Source organism: Chionomys nivalis, chromosome 17 (genome assembly GCF_950005125.1).
Source record: "Chionomys nivalis chromosome 17, mChiNiv1.1, whole genome shotgun sequence".
NCBI lineage: Eukaryota > Metazoa > Chordata > Mammalia > Rodentia > Cricetidae > Chionomys > Chionomys nivalis.
The window spans coordinates 58907436-58927997 of NC_080102.1; the positions used below are offsets into that span (position 1 = coordinate 58907436).

The window sequence follows — 20562 nt, forward strand, 5'->3', positions numbered from 1 at the left end:
GCGTGAGATGCCAGCAGCGGGGCAGCCGCGGTCCTGTTTGCTGGTAGAAATTAGAAAACTCCCATTTCAGGCTGTTATCTAAGGGGTACTTGGGCCATTTGTTACTGCAGAGGCAGGTAAAGTTAGGAATCTGTAGGTAAGGCAGAGGGGTTAGGATGTGTAAAAGACATAGTGGGGGAGGTTGGATGGGTAGTTTTTGAGGGTTTGTTTCTCATGGTTAAAAAATGTGAGAACCACGAAAACCCAAGGGCAACTAACTGGACATTTCCGGAATAGCACGTGGGTTGGGAACTAGGCCAAGCCAATTTCAAGACCCATCAGCACAGGAATCGGGGGTGGGGGCAGATAGGACTGCCCCCAGCAGCACAAACAGCAGCAGCAATAGGACCACTTCAAGTGGTCCGAGAAAAGAAACAAAACAAAACAAAAAGTCCAAACAGCAGTGACAGGACCATTTCTGAGTGGCCTGAACAGCGGCAGCACCAAATCTCAGTTTTTAGCCTGGGGTAGCAGCCGGAGGAGAATGTGAGGGAAAGCTGACTTGGAGAAGGGGATCTTACTATTTGCAGTGATTGAGCAGGCAGGATGTTGGAAGGTGGTCCAGGGTCCCCACATGTCCTCAGTTGGCCCGCCTGCAGGTAGGAGGGAGCGTGGAGAGAGCCTGGTTGAGTCCAGCACCAATGTTATTATTTATAAATATATTGTGGGGGACCGGTCCCACAAGGGGCAGCAGTCCCACGAAGGGCAGTGGCGGGTCAACCGAGGCCTTGGTGGGTCCCCAGAGAACTCAATAGTTCCCCTTGGCAGGTGGAAGACTGCAGTGGGTGAGAGACACATACATTACGCATAGAAAGAGAGTTTGGGTCTAGAGTTTATTCAGTGGGTTATGGAGGGGAAAGGGAAGGGGGAAGGGGAGAAGCGGGAAGAAGAGAGAGGCAGAGAGAGAGAGAGAGAAAGAGAGAGAGAGAGAGAGAGAGAGAGAGAGAGAGAGAGAGAGAGAGAGAGAGAGAGAGAGGAAGGGGGAAGAGAGGCAGTAGTTACCTCTTCAGAAGAGGGACAGGAACAGAGAGCAGGCTGGAAGGTGGATGGAAGGATCCACTTGCCTAGGCTGAAAGGGAGGGGGGTTGCGAGTGGGTGGAGCTTGTCTCTTAAAGGGATAGGGTACCCAGGTGACAGGAAGGTCAGCAAAATAATAACAGCTACCACATCTGGCCCGAGGCAACCATCTCTAACTCTTCTCCTTACCTGAGTGAATGTGGAGCCTATACTTCTTTTGGTGATTCTGACGGAGACCCTGCCTCTCCTTAAGGTCTCAGTTTCAGTGTTGCTTCTGACACTGGCTAGCCATCCTCCTGCCCAGTTCCCTTTTCTCCCAGCCCTAAGGCCCAGGGCTTTGTAAAGCCCTTTGGCTGTTTCCTTCAAATATCCAAAACTCAAAAACTCCTCCAGGAAGGAGGAGGGAGGCTCACAAGACCCAGGAAGACAGTGAAGACCGAGGATCAGGAGGCTCCTCAGTTTCCAGGCCCAGCCAAGGTTGTAAAGGTGGCACAGACAGGGAGAGTGCCCGTAGCTCCAGGTGCTGCCCTGTGTGTGAGTCACGGTCCTCACTCTGTTCACGTCTCACAGCGGGTGACTATGCTGCAGCAGGCAGGCCTAGAGACTTGTCTCTGGAGTCTAATGACTGAGGCTCCAGCGTCGGTCCTGGATGGCGTGGGAAGAAGGCACCCTCTGGGTTCCCCTGTATGGCACTGCATTGTACCTCCTGAGGCTGCCTATCATCAAGCTCTCCTCCCCTGGAGTCCTTGGGAAGAGGGATCAGTGGCCCAGAACAGCTTCCACGGGGGTGGGGTGGGGGGGGCGAACTGCAGGGCCCACGGAGCTTGTATCCTACACTCCAGGTGTTGAGGACATCCGAGGCCCCCATAGGAGACCAAATGAAGGGGGCCTAGGAGACCTGAAAGGCACTGTGTGTGGGTCAGAGCCAGTGTGTTGTGTGTGTGGGGGGTGGTACTCCTCTAGATAGCTGAGGTCACTTGGAGGGCAGAGGGAGCCTTGGAAGATGGGGCTCGTGTTCTGTGGAGGTCCCTATGTGTACTATGAGCAAGTTTTCCCCCACTCTGAGTTGTGTAAAACAGTGGCTTTCGAATTGAGCCCTGCACAGGGTGATTCCGTTTTACAAAACGTAAGTTTGTTCCATTTGAGTACAATTAACAAGGCAGGTTCATTAATACTCTGCATCTCGTGTGTGTGTGTGTGTGTGTGTGTGAAGATACCTTCAACTCTGCATCTCGTGTGTGTGTGTGTGTGTGTATGAAGATACCTTTAACTGTCTCTGCATCTCGTGTGTCTGTGTGTGTGTACGCACATGTGTGTGAAGATACCTTCAACTGTCTCTGCATCTCGTGTGTGTGTGCGTGTGTGTATGAAGATACCTTCAACTGTCTCTGCATCTCGTGTGTGTGTGTGTGTGTGTGTGAAGATACCTTCAACTGTCTCTGCATCTCGTGTGTGTGTGTGTGTGAAGATACCTTCAACTGTCTCTGCATCTCGTGTGTGTGTGTGTGTGTGTGTGTGAAGATACCTTCAACTGTCTCTGCATCTCGTGTGTGTGTGTGAAGATACCTTCAACTGTCTCTGCATCTCATGTGTGCGTGTGAAGATACCTTCAACTGTCTCTGCATCTCGTGTGTGTGTGCGTGTGTGTATGAAGATACCTTCAACTGTCTCTGCATCTCATGTGTGCGTGTGAAGATATTATCAACTGTTGCATATCTGTCACAAGATACACACTGATAAATAACTCATTCATGTAAGCAAAAAAAGTGTCACCCACGAGCTTATCAGTGTAGATGGAAACACACGGACACATGAGTGGATTAAACTGTATCAGAAAAACCAGGCCTGGGAACTTGTGTAACACACCAAGAACAGTGAAGGCTGTTCTGTCCATTCGGATCCAGCTTGGACCTCAACTGACTGGCCTGCTGGTGGGTATGCCTGGCTACATAGTGAGCTGCAGACTCTGGATGACACGAGAACCTGTCTCAAAAAACAAGAAAACCCAGCCAACTCAGCCAACTAACCAACCATTTGTGACTGCCAGTGGCCACACTATATAGGGAGATCAGAATTACTAAATAAATTGCAGTCAAGGGTACTGATATAGCTAATTAATTTATTGTCATTCAATAATTCTAAGCTTGCTGAAAGACTCATACATTTGCCACATGGTTTTGTGACGGTAGGGAGAGAAGAAAGCATTCTAGAAAGTGTTTGGAGGAAGAGGACAGTCCTGGTGGCTGAATCCAGGGGCGGCCTGGCCAGGAGGGATGCTTGCTTCAGTTCTGGACAGGACAGTGGCCTCAAAGGGCACTGCTATTGTAGAGTAGTCATTAAAGATAGGTTACATTTGTTTATCCTATGGAACGTTTGTTTAACGATGCAATGATGTGTTGCATTCTTTTATGTTGCATTTGACTGCCTAAAACACATGATTGGTCTAATGAAGAGTTGAGTGGCTAATAGCTAGGCAGGACAAAGGATAGGCAGGGCTTCCAAGCAGAGGGAATGAATAGAGAGAGGGGAGAGAAGAGGAGGAGCAAGAAGAGGAGACAAGGAGGACAGGAAGATACTAAGGCCCAGTCACCCAGCTACACAGCCAGACATGGAATAAGAATAAAAGAAAAGAAATACAGAAATAGAAAAAGGTGAAAGTCTAGAGGCAAAAGGTAGATAGGATAGTTTAAGAAGAGCTGACGGGAAACAAGTTAAGCTAAGGCTGGGCATTTATAAGTAATAAATCTCCATGTGATTATTTGGGAGCTGGGTGGTGGGCCCCCAAAGAGCAAAGAGGGTAGAAAAACAAGTCTTTTGGCAAAGTAGGCAGGGGAAAGATGCAGGAAGGATCAAGAAGAAGTCAGGAGAGGCAGAATTCGGGGCCAGGGCTGTGATAGAGAGATCATGTGGAGTGGCGGGGGGGCTGCTGAGCCGTGAGGCTAGTGAAGGCATCAGGGTTCTGAGCCTGGTCTCGGGCTTAACCAAGCAGGACCTTGAGCATAGTGGGAGCTAAGGTGGAGGCTGGTGCAGTGGTCCAGGGTCAGGGCACAAACATAGAGCGGCCCCAAGTGCTCAAGGTGAGGCTGCAGGGTGAGGGGTGTGAACCAGTGAGTGATGCCCATGGGAGGAGTGAGAGCCTATGAAGTAGGAGGGACAGGCTGGAGACCTGAGACTTAGGGGCCACGGGTGGAAGAAAGACTGAGACAGGGAGCTTGGTGTAGATCGAGAGGGCCTAAGACCTAAAGAGTGAGGGGAGGATGTTTTCAAGTGGGTATGCGTAGGTGGGGAGGAGGTCATGGGCTTCAGCAGTGCTGAGGAAGAGGGGGTGGGGTGGGCATCAGTGATGGATGCATCAGGATGGAGAGCACTGGAGATCTGGTTCTCTAGCTTGGGCTCAGAGCCTTTCTGGGTCTTCTATTCTGGACCATCCCCAGGACTAGTGATGTCAGGCCAGGAAGAACAGAGTGGCCATCCTAGTGTTGGGGATGAGATGCTCAGGTGCTGAGAACAAAGCCGCGAAGTGGCCATGGCAACAAGGAGTGGTGACCAAAGCAACACAAAGAGCAACACAACTCCTGATAGTTACTGCTATGATGTGAGTGTGGTGTTGGGGTGTGGGGAGTAATATATGTGGGAAAAGACAGTGGGGTGTGGGGGAGCCACAGTGACACACATACAAAAAACAGAAGAACAGCAGACAGACACACATGCTCCCTCACAGTTCGATGGACCAATAGACAAACAGACACCTACCTCCAACTCCCCCTACCCCCCAAACAGATGGATGGCCAGATAGACAGATGTCCTCCAGCACCTCCCAAACCCACATACAGATGGATGGTCAGACAAGCAGACAGGCAGGCAGACAGACAATAAGACATGCAATGCTGCCTTTCAGCAGAGCCTGTGGCCTCTGTTTCCTTCAGGATGGAAGCGGGAAGCCCATTGTCTCGCTATCCCAACCTCAGGATGATTGAGAAGGCTGCTGGGAATGAAGAAAGGATGTGCATCTGGGAGAAACAGGTATTAGGCGTCACATCTCTCTTTGGTGGGCAACATTGGGAGTGTACCTCCCAAAGTCACAGGGCCTAGTAGGTGTGGTCTAGGCAGCCTGTGCTCTGAGCTCTGTCTGGCGGGGATGAGAGGCGGTTCTGTTTGAGGTCAGGCCCTGTAGATGTCTATCACAAGGACAGGCCAGTGACAGCCTAAGAAAGCACGACATCGCACACAGCTCTGAGAGTAGGCACAGTTTATTACACAACAGGGCCTAGAGGCTGAGGTCTCAGGAAGCAGCACTGGGCACTCCAGGGTTGTAACTGAGGCAGGAGGCTGATCTCTCAGCAGCAGGCTCCTTGCTGGCTGGTAGCTGGGCAGAGGGCAGCTGCTGGGAATGGGGACTGTATTCTCAGAACACAAGGGCAGCAGAGCTTGAGGCCACTGTGGTCAGCCTTGTGGGGCAGGCCACTTCCCGGCTCCCTCTGGACCTCTAACACCTCCCCTGGTAGCAGGAGCCACTCCCACAGGGCGCACACAGGCCGGTGCTCACTGCCACATTCCCGCTGCAGGGGGCGCTGCAGACACTGCCTGTCACTGGCCGGGAGCCAGACACACACAGATCCCCGCACACAACTCCACCACGAGAGCTGCTGACACCTGTGAAAACAAGGGAAGGGTCTCGAAGCCTGGCTGGTGGCCATCCCAGTCCATCACCTTCCCTTGGTTAGTTTGGGGAAGGTCACAAAGAACCCTCAGTCTAGTTTGTAAACTGTGCAGGGAAGCCTCCTCTTAGGAGCCAGGAGGCCTGAGTTACAGGCAGCTTCTGCTATGTGATTCCTTTTGTGGACGCGGCTCCCTCACTTCTACAAGGCAGACATTATACTAAATGACTTCTGAAGTCCCCCGAAGTGGTATCTTTCCCCTTTCCCACTGCAGCCACTCTGGGAGCTGACCTCAGTGTCTTTTCCCGCATGAACAACCTAGGGCCAGTGATTGGAGCTGTTAGTGATGTTTGCCCAGTGTCTGTACACCACACTGGGAAATCTTTGCTGACGCCCGAGGCTACAGCTTCCTTTCAGGGTTCATTATACTTACAGACATTCACGGCTCCAACACCTTCACACAGCCTGAGTAGAGGAAAGGAAGGGAAAGGAGAGAGAGTGGTCAGAACGAGGCATCATCAGGGCTTCCTCAGATGCCACATAACCACTCATTCTTACCTTTGTCACTTAGACAAAGGCATCTTTGTGGTGGTTGTGGCCATGCAGGGCGCGCTATACTGAACAGACTTCAGACTGACTTCAAGTCTCGCTTGCCTTCATTCAGCTGATACTGCAATGTGTAGCCCAAACAGGTCTCTGACAGACTTGGCTAGGCCCAGCTTTAGGAAGAAATGGCCCCCCACAGGCTCACACTTTGAAAGGTTGGTCTCTAATGCTGTTTTGGGAAGCTGTGGAATTTTAAGAGGCGGGGTTGAGCCGGAGATAGTAGGACACCAGAAGAGAGCCTTCAAAGGTTACACTCTAGTCTCTGGCTCTTGATCCTGTCTAGTCCGCTGTCATGGGAACAACCTCACCCCATCTGTAGGACGATTAATAAAAACCCAGAGACAGATATTGGGCTTCAATATGAAGATCAGAGAAGCAAAGCAGCCAACCACTAGAGAGCCCTTTGAAATCTTCAGACCAAAAGAGATCAAGTTCCTGCCTCATGCTGCCTTAACTGCTGTGGGCGGAACTGCCTTATCACTCTCCTCGCTACAGTGGACCTAGCTCCCCTGAAACTATGAGTCAGAGGGAAGCTCCCCACCACTTGTGCTGTTCTGTCCAGCACTGTGGTCAAAGGTGCCCTCCTGGGCACACAGGCCAGGGGCAGAAGTTGGCCAACTGCTCGAACCCAGGGCAAGACCCCATGGACCTATAGGCAAGGTGCCCATCTTGGAAGAGCCAAGAGTAAAGACCCAAGAGAGTTCTGACCCAGAGGTAGGGTACTTTGGTTCTAGTTCTAGCATGCGCCTATGCTGGTTGGAATTCTGGCTCTGTGGTGCCAGGGGCTTGTGTAATGAAGCCACCCAAGGCCAGTTCAGGAGCACTGGGCTCCAGGCAGGAATGGCTCTAGCTTCTGCTGGTTCTTGGGTTGGAAACTGAGATGTGCAGGTGGGAGGCAGTCTAAGCAGGGAAAGTTCCTTAGGTAGTGGAGTGGGCCAGGAACTCACCTCTGCTCCTCGCCCTCCAGCAGGCGCCTGTAGGTAGCGATCTCAATGTCCAGGCCCAGCTTGGAGTTCATCACCTCCTGGTACTCCTTAAGCAGGCAGGCCATGTCCTGCTTGGCCTTCTGTAGGGCAGCCTCCAGCTCAGCCAGCTTGCAGCGGGCATCAGTGAGGGCGGCCTCTCCCTGCTGCTCAGACTGGGTCACTGCAGCCTCTAGCTTGGTGTTCTGGGGACACAGAAGACAATGGAATGGCCTATGGTCTCTGGGTGGCACTATGTGTTACCTGGATGTATCTAGTCTGCTACCATCTGGAAAACATCCCTCACTCTAAAAAAACCTTTTTCGTTATAGACCGGGTTCAATCAGAGTGACCATGGGCATACATAAATAGGAGGTATACTAAATGGTAAGACCCAGGCCGGACACATGCTGGCACTAGGGCACTGAGTAGGGGCCCAGCCTCCCTGGTCTCAGCACAGCTGACCCCCACATACCTGGCACTTGGCGTTCTCAATCTCGGCCGTCAGCCTCTGGATGATGCGGTTCAGCTCGTTGATCTCCTCTCTGGTGCGGCGCAGGGTCTCCCCGTGCCTGATCACCGTGGCCTTCATCTCCTCACACTGGGGATGGGGAAAGCAGAGATAGATGCCCATGGGACACAGAACCCAGTGAGCACAGCCACTGAGTGCACAAGACACACAGCAGCACAGTGCTCAGCCAGGGCTGCCTCCCCCACCTGAGAGCTGTCCGCAATCTTCTTGGGATTCTTGGGGTGCAAGAAGCCTTTTCTGATAGAGCCCGGAGTCCTTCCCACTGTTGCATCTCAGGACAGGTGTTGTGACCACTCACCTTGGTGCGGTACCAGGACTCGGCCTCTGCCCGGCTGCGGGTGGCAATGTCATCATACTGAGCCTTGATCTCAGCCACGATGCAGTCCATGTTCAGGTCCCGGCTGTTGTCCATCTTGACGATGACAGAGGTGTCTGAGATGTGGGCGTGGAGGATTCGGGTCTCCTGCAGGAGGAGAGGGAGAAAGATAGTCAGGTTATCTGGGCTTTTCTTCACCCGCCATTCCCCCAACCCCCACGGCTCTCTTGGAACCTAGCAGAACTACTACCCCTAGAAAGAGACCGCTTTCTGTGTCTAACTTTCCCTCGGAGGCAGCCACAAGCATTTCCCATATTCTCGCTTGTGGAGTTGCTTAGGCTTAGCGAATCCAGGCTGTCTTTGGATAGTTCCTTAGGGACAGACTGTGCCCTGGGGTCTGATGTTCTCTTAGACTTGCCTTAGGGCCAGCAGGGCTGGGCTGTACCTGTTGGTTCAGGAACGACTAGGTGGTCTCTGGGTGGACAGTTCATCTAGTCTGCTTGGCTTTTCAGTCCCCTGCCCAAGCTCTCCAGTCTCTAATCTGGCCTCATGTGTCAGATTAAGTTCCGTATGGGGGGAACTTGGTGGGTTTGGGGATTCCTTCTGAGTCTCATGTGTGCTTGCCAAGGCTATCACCCTTACCTCCTCATACAGTCGCCGCAGGAAGTCGATCTCCTGGGTCAGTGCCTCAGCATTGGCTTCCAAGTCTGACTTGCGCAGGTAGGCACAGTCCACATCCTGTGGGATTTGCAGAGAGCCAGAATTCTAATTCGTCCTTGGGTTTGGGGCATCTGGTTGATGAGTGACAGGCCAGAGGGGACAGGGTGGGCAGAATTGGGTAGGGAGTAGCTTCAATCACTCACCTTCTTCAGAGCCACAAATTCATTCTCTGCTGTGGCCCGGAGTGCAACTTCTTCTTCGTACCTGAGGCAGGAGGGAAAGGAGGCCTTGTTTAGGTGGGGGTGGTCATGAAGCTGTCTCAGAAAGCAGCCTGAACTCCAGGCCTCCTAAGAGGACCTGGGAGAGGCCAGGCTCTAGGCACAGGCCCATAGGAACATTGGGTCTTTGCAGGAGAGACAGGATCATGGTATTTGGAAGCTGTGCATTTACGTGTGTGTGTGTGTGTGTGTGTGCACGTGTGCGTGAATGTGTGAGGTTGGGCAGAGGGAGATGACATTTTTCTTTATCCTTTGCTCTGAGCCTTTGTTTGACACCCTCTTTATTATCTTCCTGGAATGAGCCCAGGGACCACTCTGTGGGAAGGCCTGCTCAGAGACAAGGATAGAGGCCGGAGGCCATAGCAAAGCATGGCACCAAAGAAGGCTGGTCCCTTTGAGAAGCAGAAGCTTTCTATGACCCACCACCCATCCTTCATGGCTGTGTTACATGTAACTGAAAGTCTCCATATGTGACCATGCCATGACTACATCCCAGCAGACGGTAAACCCCCACGGGCAGAGACCATGCACACTGCTGGCTGGATTAGTAGCATCCTGTTGGGTCTACCTGGGTGCGGAAGGTTTTGGAGAAGAGAGTGGGTGAGGAAACCCTAACAGCAGCATCCAGAGGCTTAAGGGCTAGTTCTGTAGACCAGGAGATGTAGGTCTCCCCAGAGTGTTTGTTGGGTGGAGAAGGCAGCCTTGTACCCCTTCGGGGAGGCTTTTGACAATCTATCTTGCAAAGGAGAGAGGCTCTGCCTGGAGGAAAGCAGGGAAAGAAGCTCCTTATGGACAAGGTGGAGGCAGGCTTCCTGACCTAGGCAGGCAAAGAAATCAACCACAGGCCAGATGTTCCTATGTACCCAGGGAGCTCCTGCCAAGACTGTCCAGCGACTCTCACCTCTTCTTGTAGCCCTCCATGGCCTCCTGGGCGTGGTTGAGCTCAGCAGCCAGTCTCCCGCTGTCAGCCTCCACACACTCAGCCTCCCTCCTCAGGGTCTCGATGTAGCCCTCGAACAGCGGCTCCACGTTGCTCTCGCAGCACTTGCGGTTCTGGTAGAACTGCCACTTGGTCTCCAGCAGCTTGTTCTGCTGCTCCAGGAAGCGCACCTGCCATTCAGAATTAAAGTCTGAGAATAGACCCTTGCAGGATTAGAAGGTAAGGGTGCTCGTGCATGTACACGCATGTGTGCGTATGTTTGTGTGCATGTGTGCATGCATGTATGAGTGTGTGTTTGTGCAAATGCAGCAACAACACGTGGAAGCCCATGTCCTCCTTTGTTGGCGTGTCATCTTTCCATAACTACACTGGGGCTGAGTCAGTTTATCACCTGGGGCTCCTTCTTGAGCACTAACTTCAGACAGTTCACCTGGGGTCATGAAACGTGCTTAAACCATACCCTCCGAACTCAGCTGCCTCTTCTTAGTATTTGACCTTGGATAAGGCACTTAATCTTCTGCAGAGGGGTTGGTTATAGTTCCTGTCTCAAAGCGCAGAGAGGTATGCTACCCTGAGAAGGCAACACAGCAAGGCAGCTGTGACAGCCAACCTGCAAATGTACGGCGGGCCTGTTTAGATAGTAAACTCTGGAAAGTGAAGTGTGTGGCTCTTATGGAACCCTGCAGCAACAACACAATTAGAATAACAGGCGTGTTGGGTATGAGTGCAGAAATGCCCGTGTTGCACCCTTACCCTCAAGAGTGGGGTTGAAGGCCAGGGAACGTGCTGGCTGTAGAGAGAGACCCTTGACCTACAGGAGCAGAGCCCACCTGATAATAACAGATTATTGGGTCCCATGCTGCATGTTACCTGTGTCTCCCCTCCCCAGCTTGGTCCACTCTCGAATGTAGACGACTTCGTCTGATAACCTTGCTGTCTCCCTGGTGAGTTCTTTCCTGTGCTGGTTTTAGTGTTTTGTGTGTGCCAGTTCTGGACAGCTCTCCCCATCCCACAGCTGCTCTCTCCTGGAGCCCAAACCTTCCTGCCTGTGCTCAAACCTCAGCTGCATGTGGCTGCCTGGATTCTGTGCAGAAGGCTGCAGGCTCGAGTTTGCTCTGGCTCTGCAGTGGATGTCTGTGGAGCCCAAACCATACAGAGACTGCCTTCCTCTATGGCCCCGAGAATGGGGGCTGGGACCGCAGCTCAGGTCGCATGCTGGGCTCCAGTGCAGTAGCTTGCACAAGGTACACTGGCGCAGCTGCTACACGGGATTAAAGCAGCCCCGTGAGATGAGCTTTCAGTCTCCACAGTTACTCTCTCTGCCCTTGATTGGGGAGGACACCACCTTCCTGCATGAGCACGACTTGGTCTCACATGCTGGAAAGTCCCAGAGGGCAGCTCTGGGCAAGGTTGTGCCTGGGCTCTGTAGGCCCCAGCTCTGTTTTCAGTTTGTTTCCCCATGTCAGACTGGAAGGTATTGTTTCCAGTGTCTGTCTGTCTGTGTCCCTCTGGTCTTGGGGGTTCAATGGGTTTGTATTCACTCTGACTCCCCCTCAGCCCCCAGCCTTGGCTGTGCATATGGTGGGCCCCAGGAAGGGGCTGGTCCAGGACACCCACCTTGTCGATGAAGGCCGCGAACCTGCTGTTGAGGCACTTGATCTGTTCCTTCTCCTCATGCTTCACGCACTGAGCATTGGGGTCAATCTCCAGGTTGAGGGGTGTGAGCAGGCTCTCATTGACAGAGACGCTGGTGATGCAGGGGGGTGTGGGCCCGCAGACACCTCCAGAGCGGTATCCGAAGCTGCGACCACAGGAGCCAGAGCGGAAGCCTCCACAGACGCTGTGGCTGCCAAAGCCCCCTGAGAGTCCACGGTAGCAGGAGATACCCCTGTAGGGAGCTGCGGAGATGCAGCAGCGGCCAGGCCTGGGCCCACAGGCTGATGCGCAGCTGAAGTTTCCAGTTCGAAAGCCACAGGTCATGATGGAGGATGGACACGTGCGAAGAGGAGAGAAGTTGACAGCGGATGGAGCTGAGGCCGTGTGTTCCCTGGGTCACCGATGGCCCTTTTATATGCCCACAGTAGCTGGCATTAAAAGAGGCCAAGAAGAGACAATAGCTGTGTTTTATTGGCTTGGCAGCGCCCGGCCTCTTAAGCTCCAACTCGCTTGCCTCCTAGTGTGGCTGTGTCAACAACCCTTGGCCACAGGCCTGTTTCATCTTCAAAGCCATTTACAAGCTTCCACCGGGCCTCTGCCCCTCCTGTGGTCTCCGGGAGAGAAGGCAAGGGGATCCCTGGGAGCATGCTCTCTGAATCCTTTTCCAGAAGGGATCTACCCGGGCTATGGATCCTGGAGAGCTGACTGGCTTTGAGCAGAGCGGCTGGTCTGTTTTTCCGTATGAGGGATGGTGTCCCTAACATTTCCTCCTCATCTGTCCCCATCCAAAGGGCAGGTAGATAAGGTCCTGTCTTCACTGTTATGGTCAACCACTTCCAATCGTTTCTTTCCTGGAGCCTGGCCAGGGTGGGGTGGGGGTGGGGGCTCAGGAGTCTGGAGTGGGAACTGAGTTTGTCCTCTGCACTTTGGGTATTCCCAGCTCAGGGAGAGCAGCTGGCACGTGGGATGAGGCAAGGCGGAATGTTCCGCATGAGAGCTGTACTTCTCAACCTTCCCAATACTGTGAATCTTTAACACGGTTCCTCACTTTGTGCTGACCCCAACCATAATGCCATTTTGTTGCTGCTTGAGAACTGTGATTTTGCTACTGTTGTGAATTGTAACGTAAATACCTGATGTGCAGGATGTCTGTTATGCAACCCAGGGGTCACAAGTCACAGATTGAGAACTGTTGCTTGAATTCTGGATGGCACTGCAGGTCGGATCTGGAGCAAGGCTTGAGAACAGGCACTCTAGAGTTCCGGGTGTTCAGGTGGGGAGTTGAAGGTGGGTTTGAGAAGAACCGGGAGGGGGATGAATTGAGAGAACCCCAGACACTATAGTCTAGCTCTGGTCTGGAGACTGCTCATTCCTCTATTCTCCAGGAAATGCCAACTCGGTCTCCTTGGCTATAGCCACAGTGCTGCTCTCTGGGGATTCAGCTTTGGAGGTGGGTAGCGTGGAAAGAGTTTGGGGAAAGCAGCTTTTGGCCAATGGGTAATAGAGAGGCTGCAACTGGGAAGAATGCTCTTCAGTGTCCAGGCTCAGGAACTCGGGTCTGACAAAGAACAAGCAGCAAGCTCAGTGACTGTCTTGGTGTCCCTGCATCCACTGGGAAACAGGAAAAGTACTGTGTGGGGTCTATGGGGTCTGAAATGGGGTCTGTTCCTCCCCTAGTGAGAACTCACTGAGTGGCCTAAGGCTGAGACTTGAGGGACTGTCCTGAAAGCCATTTGTCCTTATCTTTAAGTTTAGGTCATGTGATGGCTGATCTAGGAGACTTCCCTAACCTAGTGTCTAAGCTCATAAATCCTCCTAGGCACACGTCTCTTGATGGCCTTTGAGAATGACTCCTTTGATGGGACCATTTGTGAGTAAGCTACATGCTGAGCTAAAAATAACCTTCCACGCATCCCACCAGCACCTCACCTTTTGCCCTTCCCTCCTTCTTGGGGCGTGGGAGTGTGGACCAAGCACATTCTGCAGCAAGTTTTTGGAATGAAGAGGAGCCTGTCTGTTATGGGGAACTTGTCAGGAAGCTGGGACACATTTGCCAGAGGTGTGGAGGAGAGGGCTCTTTTGGACCCTACACTCAGGCCTCCTCACATTCAGGCCAATGTGTGGGTGGTGTTGGAGAAGGGCATCTGGTATGAGAGACCCACCATGGTGTTGGCCTTGAGGTTTGGGCCTAGTGGGATCTCTGCACCTGCTGGACGGAGGGCGGGGCTGACTCCTTCTGTCATGCTAAGCCTTAGCAGGTTTACAACTGCCAGACACCCAAGAAAACCCAGCTCCTTTCTCCCCTGTGCAGAGGGAAACATCAGGAATGTCTTGCTTCAGTGGTCACGTGGAACCAGGTCCTTGAAGTCCTGAGGGGTGGTGAGTTTTTCTGGAAGCTCATCTTCCTCGTTGCCCCATTGTTGTCTGGCTAGGTCATCTGTCACAGTCCTGGAGCTGGAACTATCGGGTCCTTTCTCTGAGGGACTTTGTATAGACACACACACCTCCTCAGTTCAAGGAGCCATGATGATGTTCACTCCTATCTTGCTCTTGTTGAACAGATTCCCAACATTCAAGGGCTGCTCTGGCTGCCCTTGTGTGTAAAATTAAAATGGCAGCGGCATAACACATAGTTTGCTGGATTAAATGGTACCAGTTTAAGCCATGGGAAGGGTCACCCCACCCCAATTTCATGCTTACAGGGTGACTGGGCAACCAGCAAGACCTTGCAAAGGGACAGTATCATGGCCAGTGAGATGCCAAGTACCACACCCTGGTCAGCAGAAAATAGCCATGGCTTTATGAGGCGACCATTGCCACCTCAAAAAGCCTAAATTAGAGTTCACACTTATAAGTGCCAAAGAACAAAGACACTGGGACCTGAGAGCCCCTGAATATAGACACAGACAGGGAACTGGCAAAGGGCCCTAGGCAGCTCTCTCCAACCAAGACTGGCTCTGCCCATCTGGGATCCAGCTATGACTGGTTCTGGCTTTAACCATGGCCTTATAAAGGCTCTGGCTGAGACTATAGTTCAGTCATAAGGTCTGTGTTCTGTGCCTGCTCTGGGCTGCTCCTTGATGCCTCAGCTGCCTGAGGACTGGCCTGTGTCAGCTGCCTGGGTCACCAGCAGGCCTTGCTCAGCCAACACTCTGAGTCCTGTCTGTTGTTCTGGGCTGTTGCTCCCACTTGGCTGTCCTCCTAACTGTGTTTTTCTGGTTGTACTCATCTGAATGCCTGGCTTCTTATTCACTCTCCCTCGCTTGGCTACTTCTTATCTTCGTGTCTTAGTAGCCATGGGACTTTGCTTTTGTTTCTGTCCTTTCTTAATTGAATTTTAAGGAACACCCCTGTGTTCCAAATGATCTCAAATGCTGGGCAAAAGTTAGTAGGTAGGTATATCTCCGCACGTGTCCTTCAGTTTTCTAAACACAAATCATTCGGTGTGAACCTGTGGGACTAAGGGACTTGCCTGGGCTGGGGTCTACCCGTTTGGTGCCTGGCTGCTTGTAGAAGTGACATTTATTTGTGGGAAGCTGTTGCTGGCCAGCCAGAGGGACTGGGAGTCAGGACATGTAGGTACGAGTTCTGAATTGAATTGAATTGGTGTGAAAGGGTAGTTAATCTCTGCAAGGTTTCTTTCTTCAGCGGTAAAATGGTGTTGTGGCTGCCTGGGCTCTGTGATGAGCTAGCCTGGGCTCTGTGATGAGCTAGCCTGGGCTCTATGATGAGCTAGCCAGCTGGTATATGTGAAACACATCAACTCACCCCATCTAGGGCTCTGTTCCAGGCCTTTATGACCTCTCTTCTTTCAACCTTGGCATTTTCGCCTGTGAAGCCACCATGCACAATGGACAGCGGTCCCTGCCACACGCTTGACAGCTGCATGTTGCAAAAGCACTATGCTCCTCATAGGACAGAGGAGAATTTACTACATGCCATGTGTCTTCCAGGGGCCAGCTGATCAGCTGGGTCAATTTGCAGTTATGCCTCAGTTAAATGGCGACTGACAAGCAGATGTCGAGACTGGTGTGATGGGTGCACCTGTGGGTCTCAGCAGCAGCTGGAGGCTGGGAAGGATGGAAGAAGAGCATCTCAGAAAAGCATGGAGTGCGGCAGGTGAGTAGCTATGTGGGTGGAGAGCAGAGGATGTCACATCTGAAGGATGAACCTGGGGTCCGTGCCAACAAGAGATGCTCATTATATTAGTTACATTTTATTTCATGTGTAACAGAATACCTCATAGAAACAGCCCAAGGGATGAAGCTATGGTCTGGTCACTGTTCAGGGGACACAGTCCACCATCGGGGAAAGGTGTGCTACTAGAACCGCTCATATCCATGGCAATGGAACCTTGGGGCTCTGTTTGCTCATTATCTTAGCAGCCCAGGGAGCACAGAAATCAAGTTATGCCCATAAGCTCTGCCCCTAAAGTTCTACACTGGCCAACTTGATTCTGTGTCCACAATGATGTCACCAGTTGGGACAGAACATTCTAAGCAGCAGCCTGTGGGGGCCATGTCACACTCAAACCATAACACCCATTTTCAGGGTTTTGCTGGAACATACTGGAATTACTAGCTCCCCCCCCCAAAAAAATGAAGGAAATAAATAAAGAAAGAAAAGAGCAGAGGTGGGGTGGGATGGGGTGGGGAGATAGCTCAGTGGGTTATAAGGGAGCAGAGGTGAGGTGGGGTGGGTGGAGAGATAGCTCAATGGGTTAAGAAGGGAGCAGAGGTGAGGTGGGGTGGGTGGGGAGATAGCTCAGTGGGTTAAGAAGGGAGCAGAGGTGGGTGGGGTGGAGGAGATAGCTCAGTGGGTTAAGAAGGGAGCAGAGGTGAGGTGGGGTGGGTGGGGAGATAGCTCAGTGGGTTAAGAAGGGAGCAGAGGTGAGGTGGGGTGGGTGGGGAGATAGCTCAATGGGTTAAGAAGGGAGCAGAGGTGAGGTGGGGTGGGTGGGGAGATAGCTCAATGGGTTAAGAAGGGAGCAGAGGTGAGGTGGGGTGGGTGGGGAGATAGCTCAGTGGGTTAGGAAGGGAGCAGAGGTGGGTGGGGTGGAGGAGATAGCTCAGTGGGTTAAGAGTGTTTCCCATGCAAGCATGGGGACCTGAGTTTGGAGTTCCCAGTGTCTGTGTAAAAAGCTGAGTGTGGCTGTGCCTCTTGTCACCCCAGCGCTGGCAGGCGATGGCCATTCTGGTTGCTCTCTGGCCAGCCAGCCTCGGTGAGCCAGCGATCTCCATTGTATGCTCCTCCCATGGTGCCAAATCCCTATGCTGAGACAGCGTTAAAGCCCAGCAGTTAATCATGCTGCTTGGACGCTTCTTCCTCCAAAATAATGAGCTGAAAACCTTGTTTTCTTTTATTCCTTCCTAGCTTCAGATATTCTGTTGTAGTAACACAGTAGTAATGTAGTGTGAATGGTTACCCAGTCATCCCACTCTTAGGAGGCCCTCAACCTCAAATCTGAGAGCAGTTAGTTCTCTTATGAGGACAAGGTCATTCGCTGTGGCATTATTTCTATAGAAGCAAGTTAGAGGCAACCTCAGCTACCACTGATTGGCTAGAGATGAGTACATGCTAACAAACCATGACATGTCAGAGGTACGAAGGTCGAAGGTGATCAGAAGGAAATGTGACAAAGTTGATGTGTTTATAAGCCGTGTGGTGCTGAGGCATGAAAGGCAGAGCAGAACCTGAGGACCAAGGCAGGAGCTGGGGACCAGGGCAGGAGCTGGGGACCTGAGCAGGAGCTGGGGACCAAGGCAGGAGCTGGGGACCAGGGCAGGAGCTGGGGACCAGAGCAGGAGCTGGGACCAGGGCAGGAGCTGGGGACCAGGGCAGGAGCTGGGGACCAGGGCAGGAGCTGGGGACCAGGGCAGGAGCTGGGGACCGGAGCAGGAGCTGGGGACTGGAGCAGGAGCTGGGGACCAGGGCAGGAGCTGGGCTCTGGGCACTGGAGCAGGAGCTGGGGGCCAGAGCAGGATGTGTGCATGAATGCTGTACACACTGCAGCACCATTGCTGCTTAGTTCGTAGTGATGAATGCATAATACATGTTGCAGAGGAATCCTTTGTGGCTGAAGAGAGAGGGGGGAAGGAAGAAAGAAGGCAATATTGATAGCCCTAGGTGGAGGATGACCAGAGAGGACCACTTGGCTCTCGGCCAAAGGAAACCGGGTAGGAGGGGCCTAGAAGGCTGGGGGCCAGCCGGGGCCCGAGCCTTCAAGTGTATCTTCAAGTGTCTCTGGTGAAGGACAGCTTGGAAGGAGACTTTGGGGCAGCTCAGACTGCAGGAGCTGGAGGTGGGAAGCCCGAGCTCTGTGTTGGGCCCAGGTGGTGGCTTCTTGCGGTCCAGACTGGTTTCCGTGAGCTGAGCACATCCAGGGAGGCCTCTGCAGGAGGGAAATCGCACAGGAAAGAGCAGGGAGAAGCCACTTCCCATGGTCCTCAACCTGGAGTGTTTCTTGTCCGGAAAGGGCTTTCCCTGATGGTGCCCTAGGGAACTGGCTCCGGGTGAGGGAGCCCTCTAGTGGAAACATGGAAGCAATCCTACTGCATCTTTTCCAAGTTTCCCAGTCCACAGCTTCCCAGCCCTCCCCAAGGAATCAGGAGTGTGGTGGGTATGAGCATGTGGGAGTGCGGGTGGTGGTGGTGGTGGGGGGTGGTTGTGGGGGTGGTGGGGGTGGGGGGGTGGTAGTGAGGGTGGGGGTGGGGAGGTGGGGGTGGTGAAGGAAGGAGTTTCAGTGTGGGTGTGGGTGTAGAAGGGTGTTGAGTCTGTTGAGCAGAGGTTACAGTGTAGCTAGGGAGCTCCTGGCGGGAGGCAGGGAAAGGACCATGGAAAGTGATATTGTCACCTGAAGACTCTGTCCTGTCCTTGATCCCGCTCTGTTCCTGCAGGATCTAAGACAAGAGAGTTCTGGTGAAGAGGGCGTCCTGGAAGCAGGCTTCGGGTGGAGTCCAGCCCAGTCCCTGTCGTTTTAGTCCATTGCTTGTTCTCCATGTCTTTGGGGACACACTTGGGCCTGTCCCTGTCCCTTAAGGGCCCATTACCCTGCATCTCCGATCACCCCCTAACCTGCTTTCCTTAGAGCCCCTCAGAGTGACTCTCAGGGCCTCAGGTGAACCTGAAATCTCTACTGGCTTATGTTTTTGAACACTTGGTCGGAAGCTAGTGGCACTGGGACCTTTGGGGGGTGGGGCTAGCCGTGGGAACAGAGGGCAGGCTTTGATGGTCCGAGTCTCATTCTCCTTACTGCCTATAGCCCGTGACCTCCTGCTGCAGCAGCCATAGGGCCAGCCACTCAGCCACCAGGCCTTTCCACCATGATGCACCGTGTCCCCTGAAGCTCGAGTGCAAACAAACCTCTTCCCTTAATTCTGTCAGGTGTTCCGTTCCAGCGACCAGAAGAACGGCTAACACAGAGTTCTGACACCAGATGCGAAACCTGTGCAGACTGGGGCTTGGTGGAGCCCGTGTGCTGCAGCCACTCTTACTTAGCAGCATAACTGTTGTATTTTAAAAATAATCTCGTGTGTCCCGGGTGGGCTGGCTGAGGAGCCGCGCAGAGACTCGCAGGTCCCGAGCAGCCAATCCCAAGGCGCTGGCGGCTGCTGGTCCCGGAGCGTTGGCCCAAGCAGTGGCGGAGCCAAGCTGCTGCAGATTCCCAACAGCAGGTGGGTGCGTGTAAACAGACCCATAGACACAGAAAATAGCCATAAATATTTATTAAGGAAGGGAGGGAGGGAGGGAGGGAGGGAGGGAGGGAGGGAGGGAGGGAGAGAGAGAGAGAGAGAGAGAGAGAGAGAGGGAGACGAGAAAAGAGAGAGACAAAGACACATGTGCACACCAAAAGAAACAGGAAGAGAGAGAGAGTTTTCGGATGGGACGAGTGGTCAGAGGTCGCTGGGAGTGGGCGTGGAAAGGGCAGGGACCAAAGAATAACAATAACCTTCTCCAGAAGCCAGAGGCGAGTTTCGGCGCCTTCTTCCCACATTGGCCACTTCTGCTGCCCCACTCCTGCTCAGAACCCCAGGACTTGTTGGGGTGACTTCTTTCACTCCTCCCAGCCTCCGCCACAGGACTTTCAGCCTGCATTGAATCTGAGGTGGGAGGGTGGGGCAGGACTCTGCTGTGGAGGAGGTAGCGGTGGGGGAAGCAGCTCCAGTGGCTGCTTCTGAACTTGATAATGACCCCATTGCTACTACTGTTCTGGAGCTCATTCTCACTGGTGCTGCCCCCAGTGTTTGACCGCGTGCCATGTCCATACTGGTGAGCGCTGGCAAGACCAACTTTCAGTCTCAGTCGTCTGAGGTCACCTGGTCTGGAGGGTATGGTGGTAGCCAGATGCATGGCGCTTAAAACGCCCTGCGCTCTGTGTTGGCTGCAAACCCGGGGTCACATGAAGTAACCACTCCCTCTCTCAGCCTCAGCCAGTCCCACAGTCAAGATTCTGGTTTCTCTGCAGATGGCCCAGTGTCTTGATAAGGTTACCTCAATGTAGAAATCACAAGTCTGTGCCCCAGGCCCATTAGATGCAGGGACTTCTAGGGGCCCCCAATTCCCCTTCTTCAGTTCAGAGGTGGGTGCTCTTTTCTGATAACCCCAACTCCAGAGATTAGCTGATTGGGAGATGCTCAGAAAGCTATGTGGCTTACCTCAGCCAGCCCCTGCTGAGATGGAGCCAGGTCCCTTCTCAGGACCTCACACAGGCAGGTCCTTTGGCCCCAAGTGCATAGCCCCCCTCCCAGTGCAAAAAAGCCTGAGGCAGCAACCCTGTTGCATCCTCTCAGGGGTTAGGACACTTTGCCTTTGGGCTGCCCAAGGAGCCCATGTGTGTACCACTCCATAGAGACAGCAAAGCAGATGAAATCATTTGTACCCCTCTAGAGGACCTTGTGG

General features: G+C 53.0%; 1 protein-coding gene across 1 annotated transcript; it reads right to left on the reverse strand.

Moving 5' to 3' along the window:
* Window positions 1-5542: 5542 nt before the first annotated feature.
* Window positions 5543-11988, reverse strand: LOC130888558 (keratin, type II cuticular Hb1-like). The gene is made up of 9 exons (XM_057791625.1): window positions 11626-11988; window positions 9970-10178; window positions 8994-9054; window positions 8773-8868; window positions 8113-8277; window positions 7758-7883; window positions 7268-7488; window positions 6148-6179; window positions 5543-5709 (listed from the first exon to the last, which is right to left on the reverse strand). Exons 1-9 carry the CDS (start codon window positions 11986-11988, stop codon window positions 5543-5545), a joined length of 1440 nt encoding a protein of 479 aa, XP_057647608.1.
* Window positions 11989-20562: the final 8574 nt, after the last annotated feature.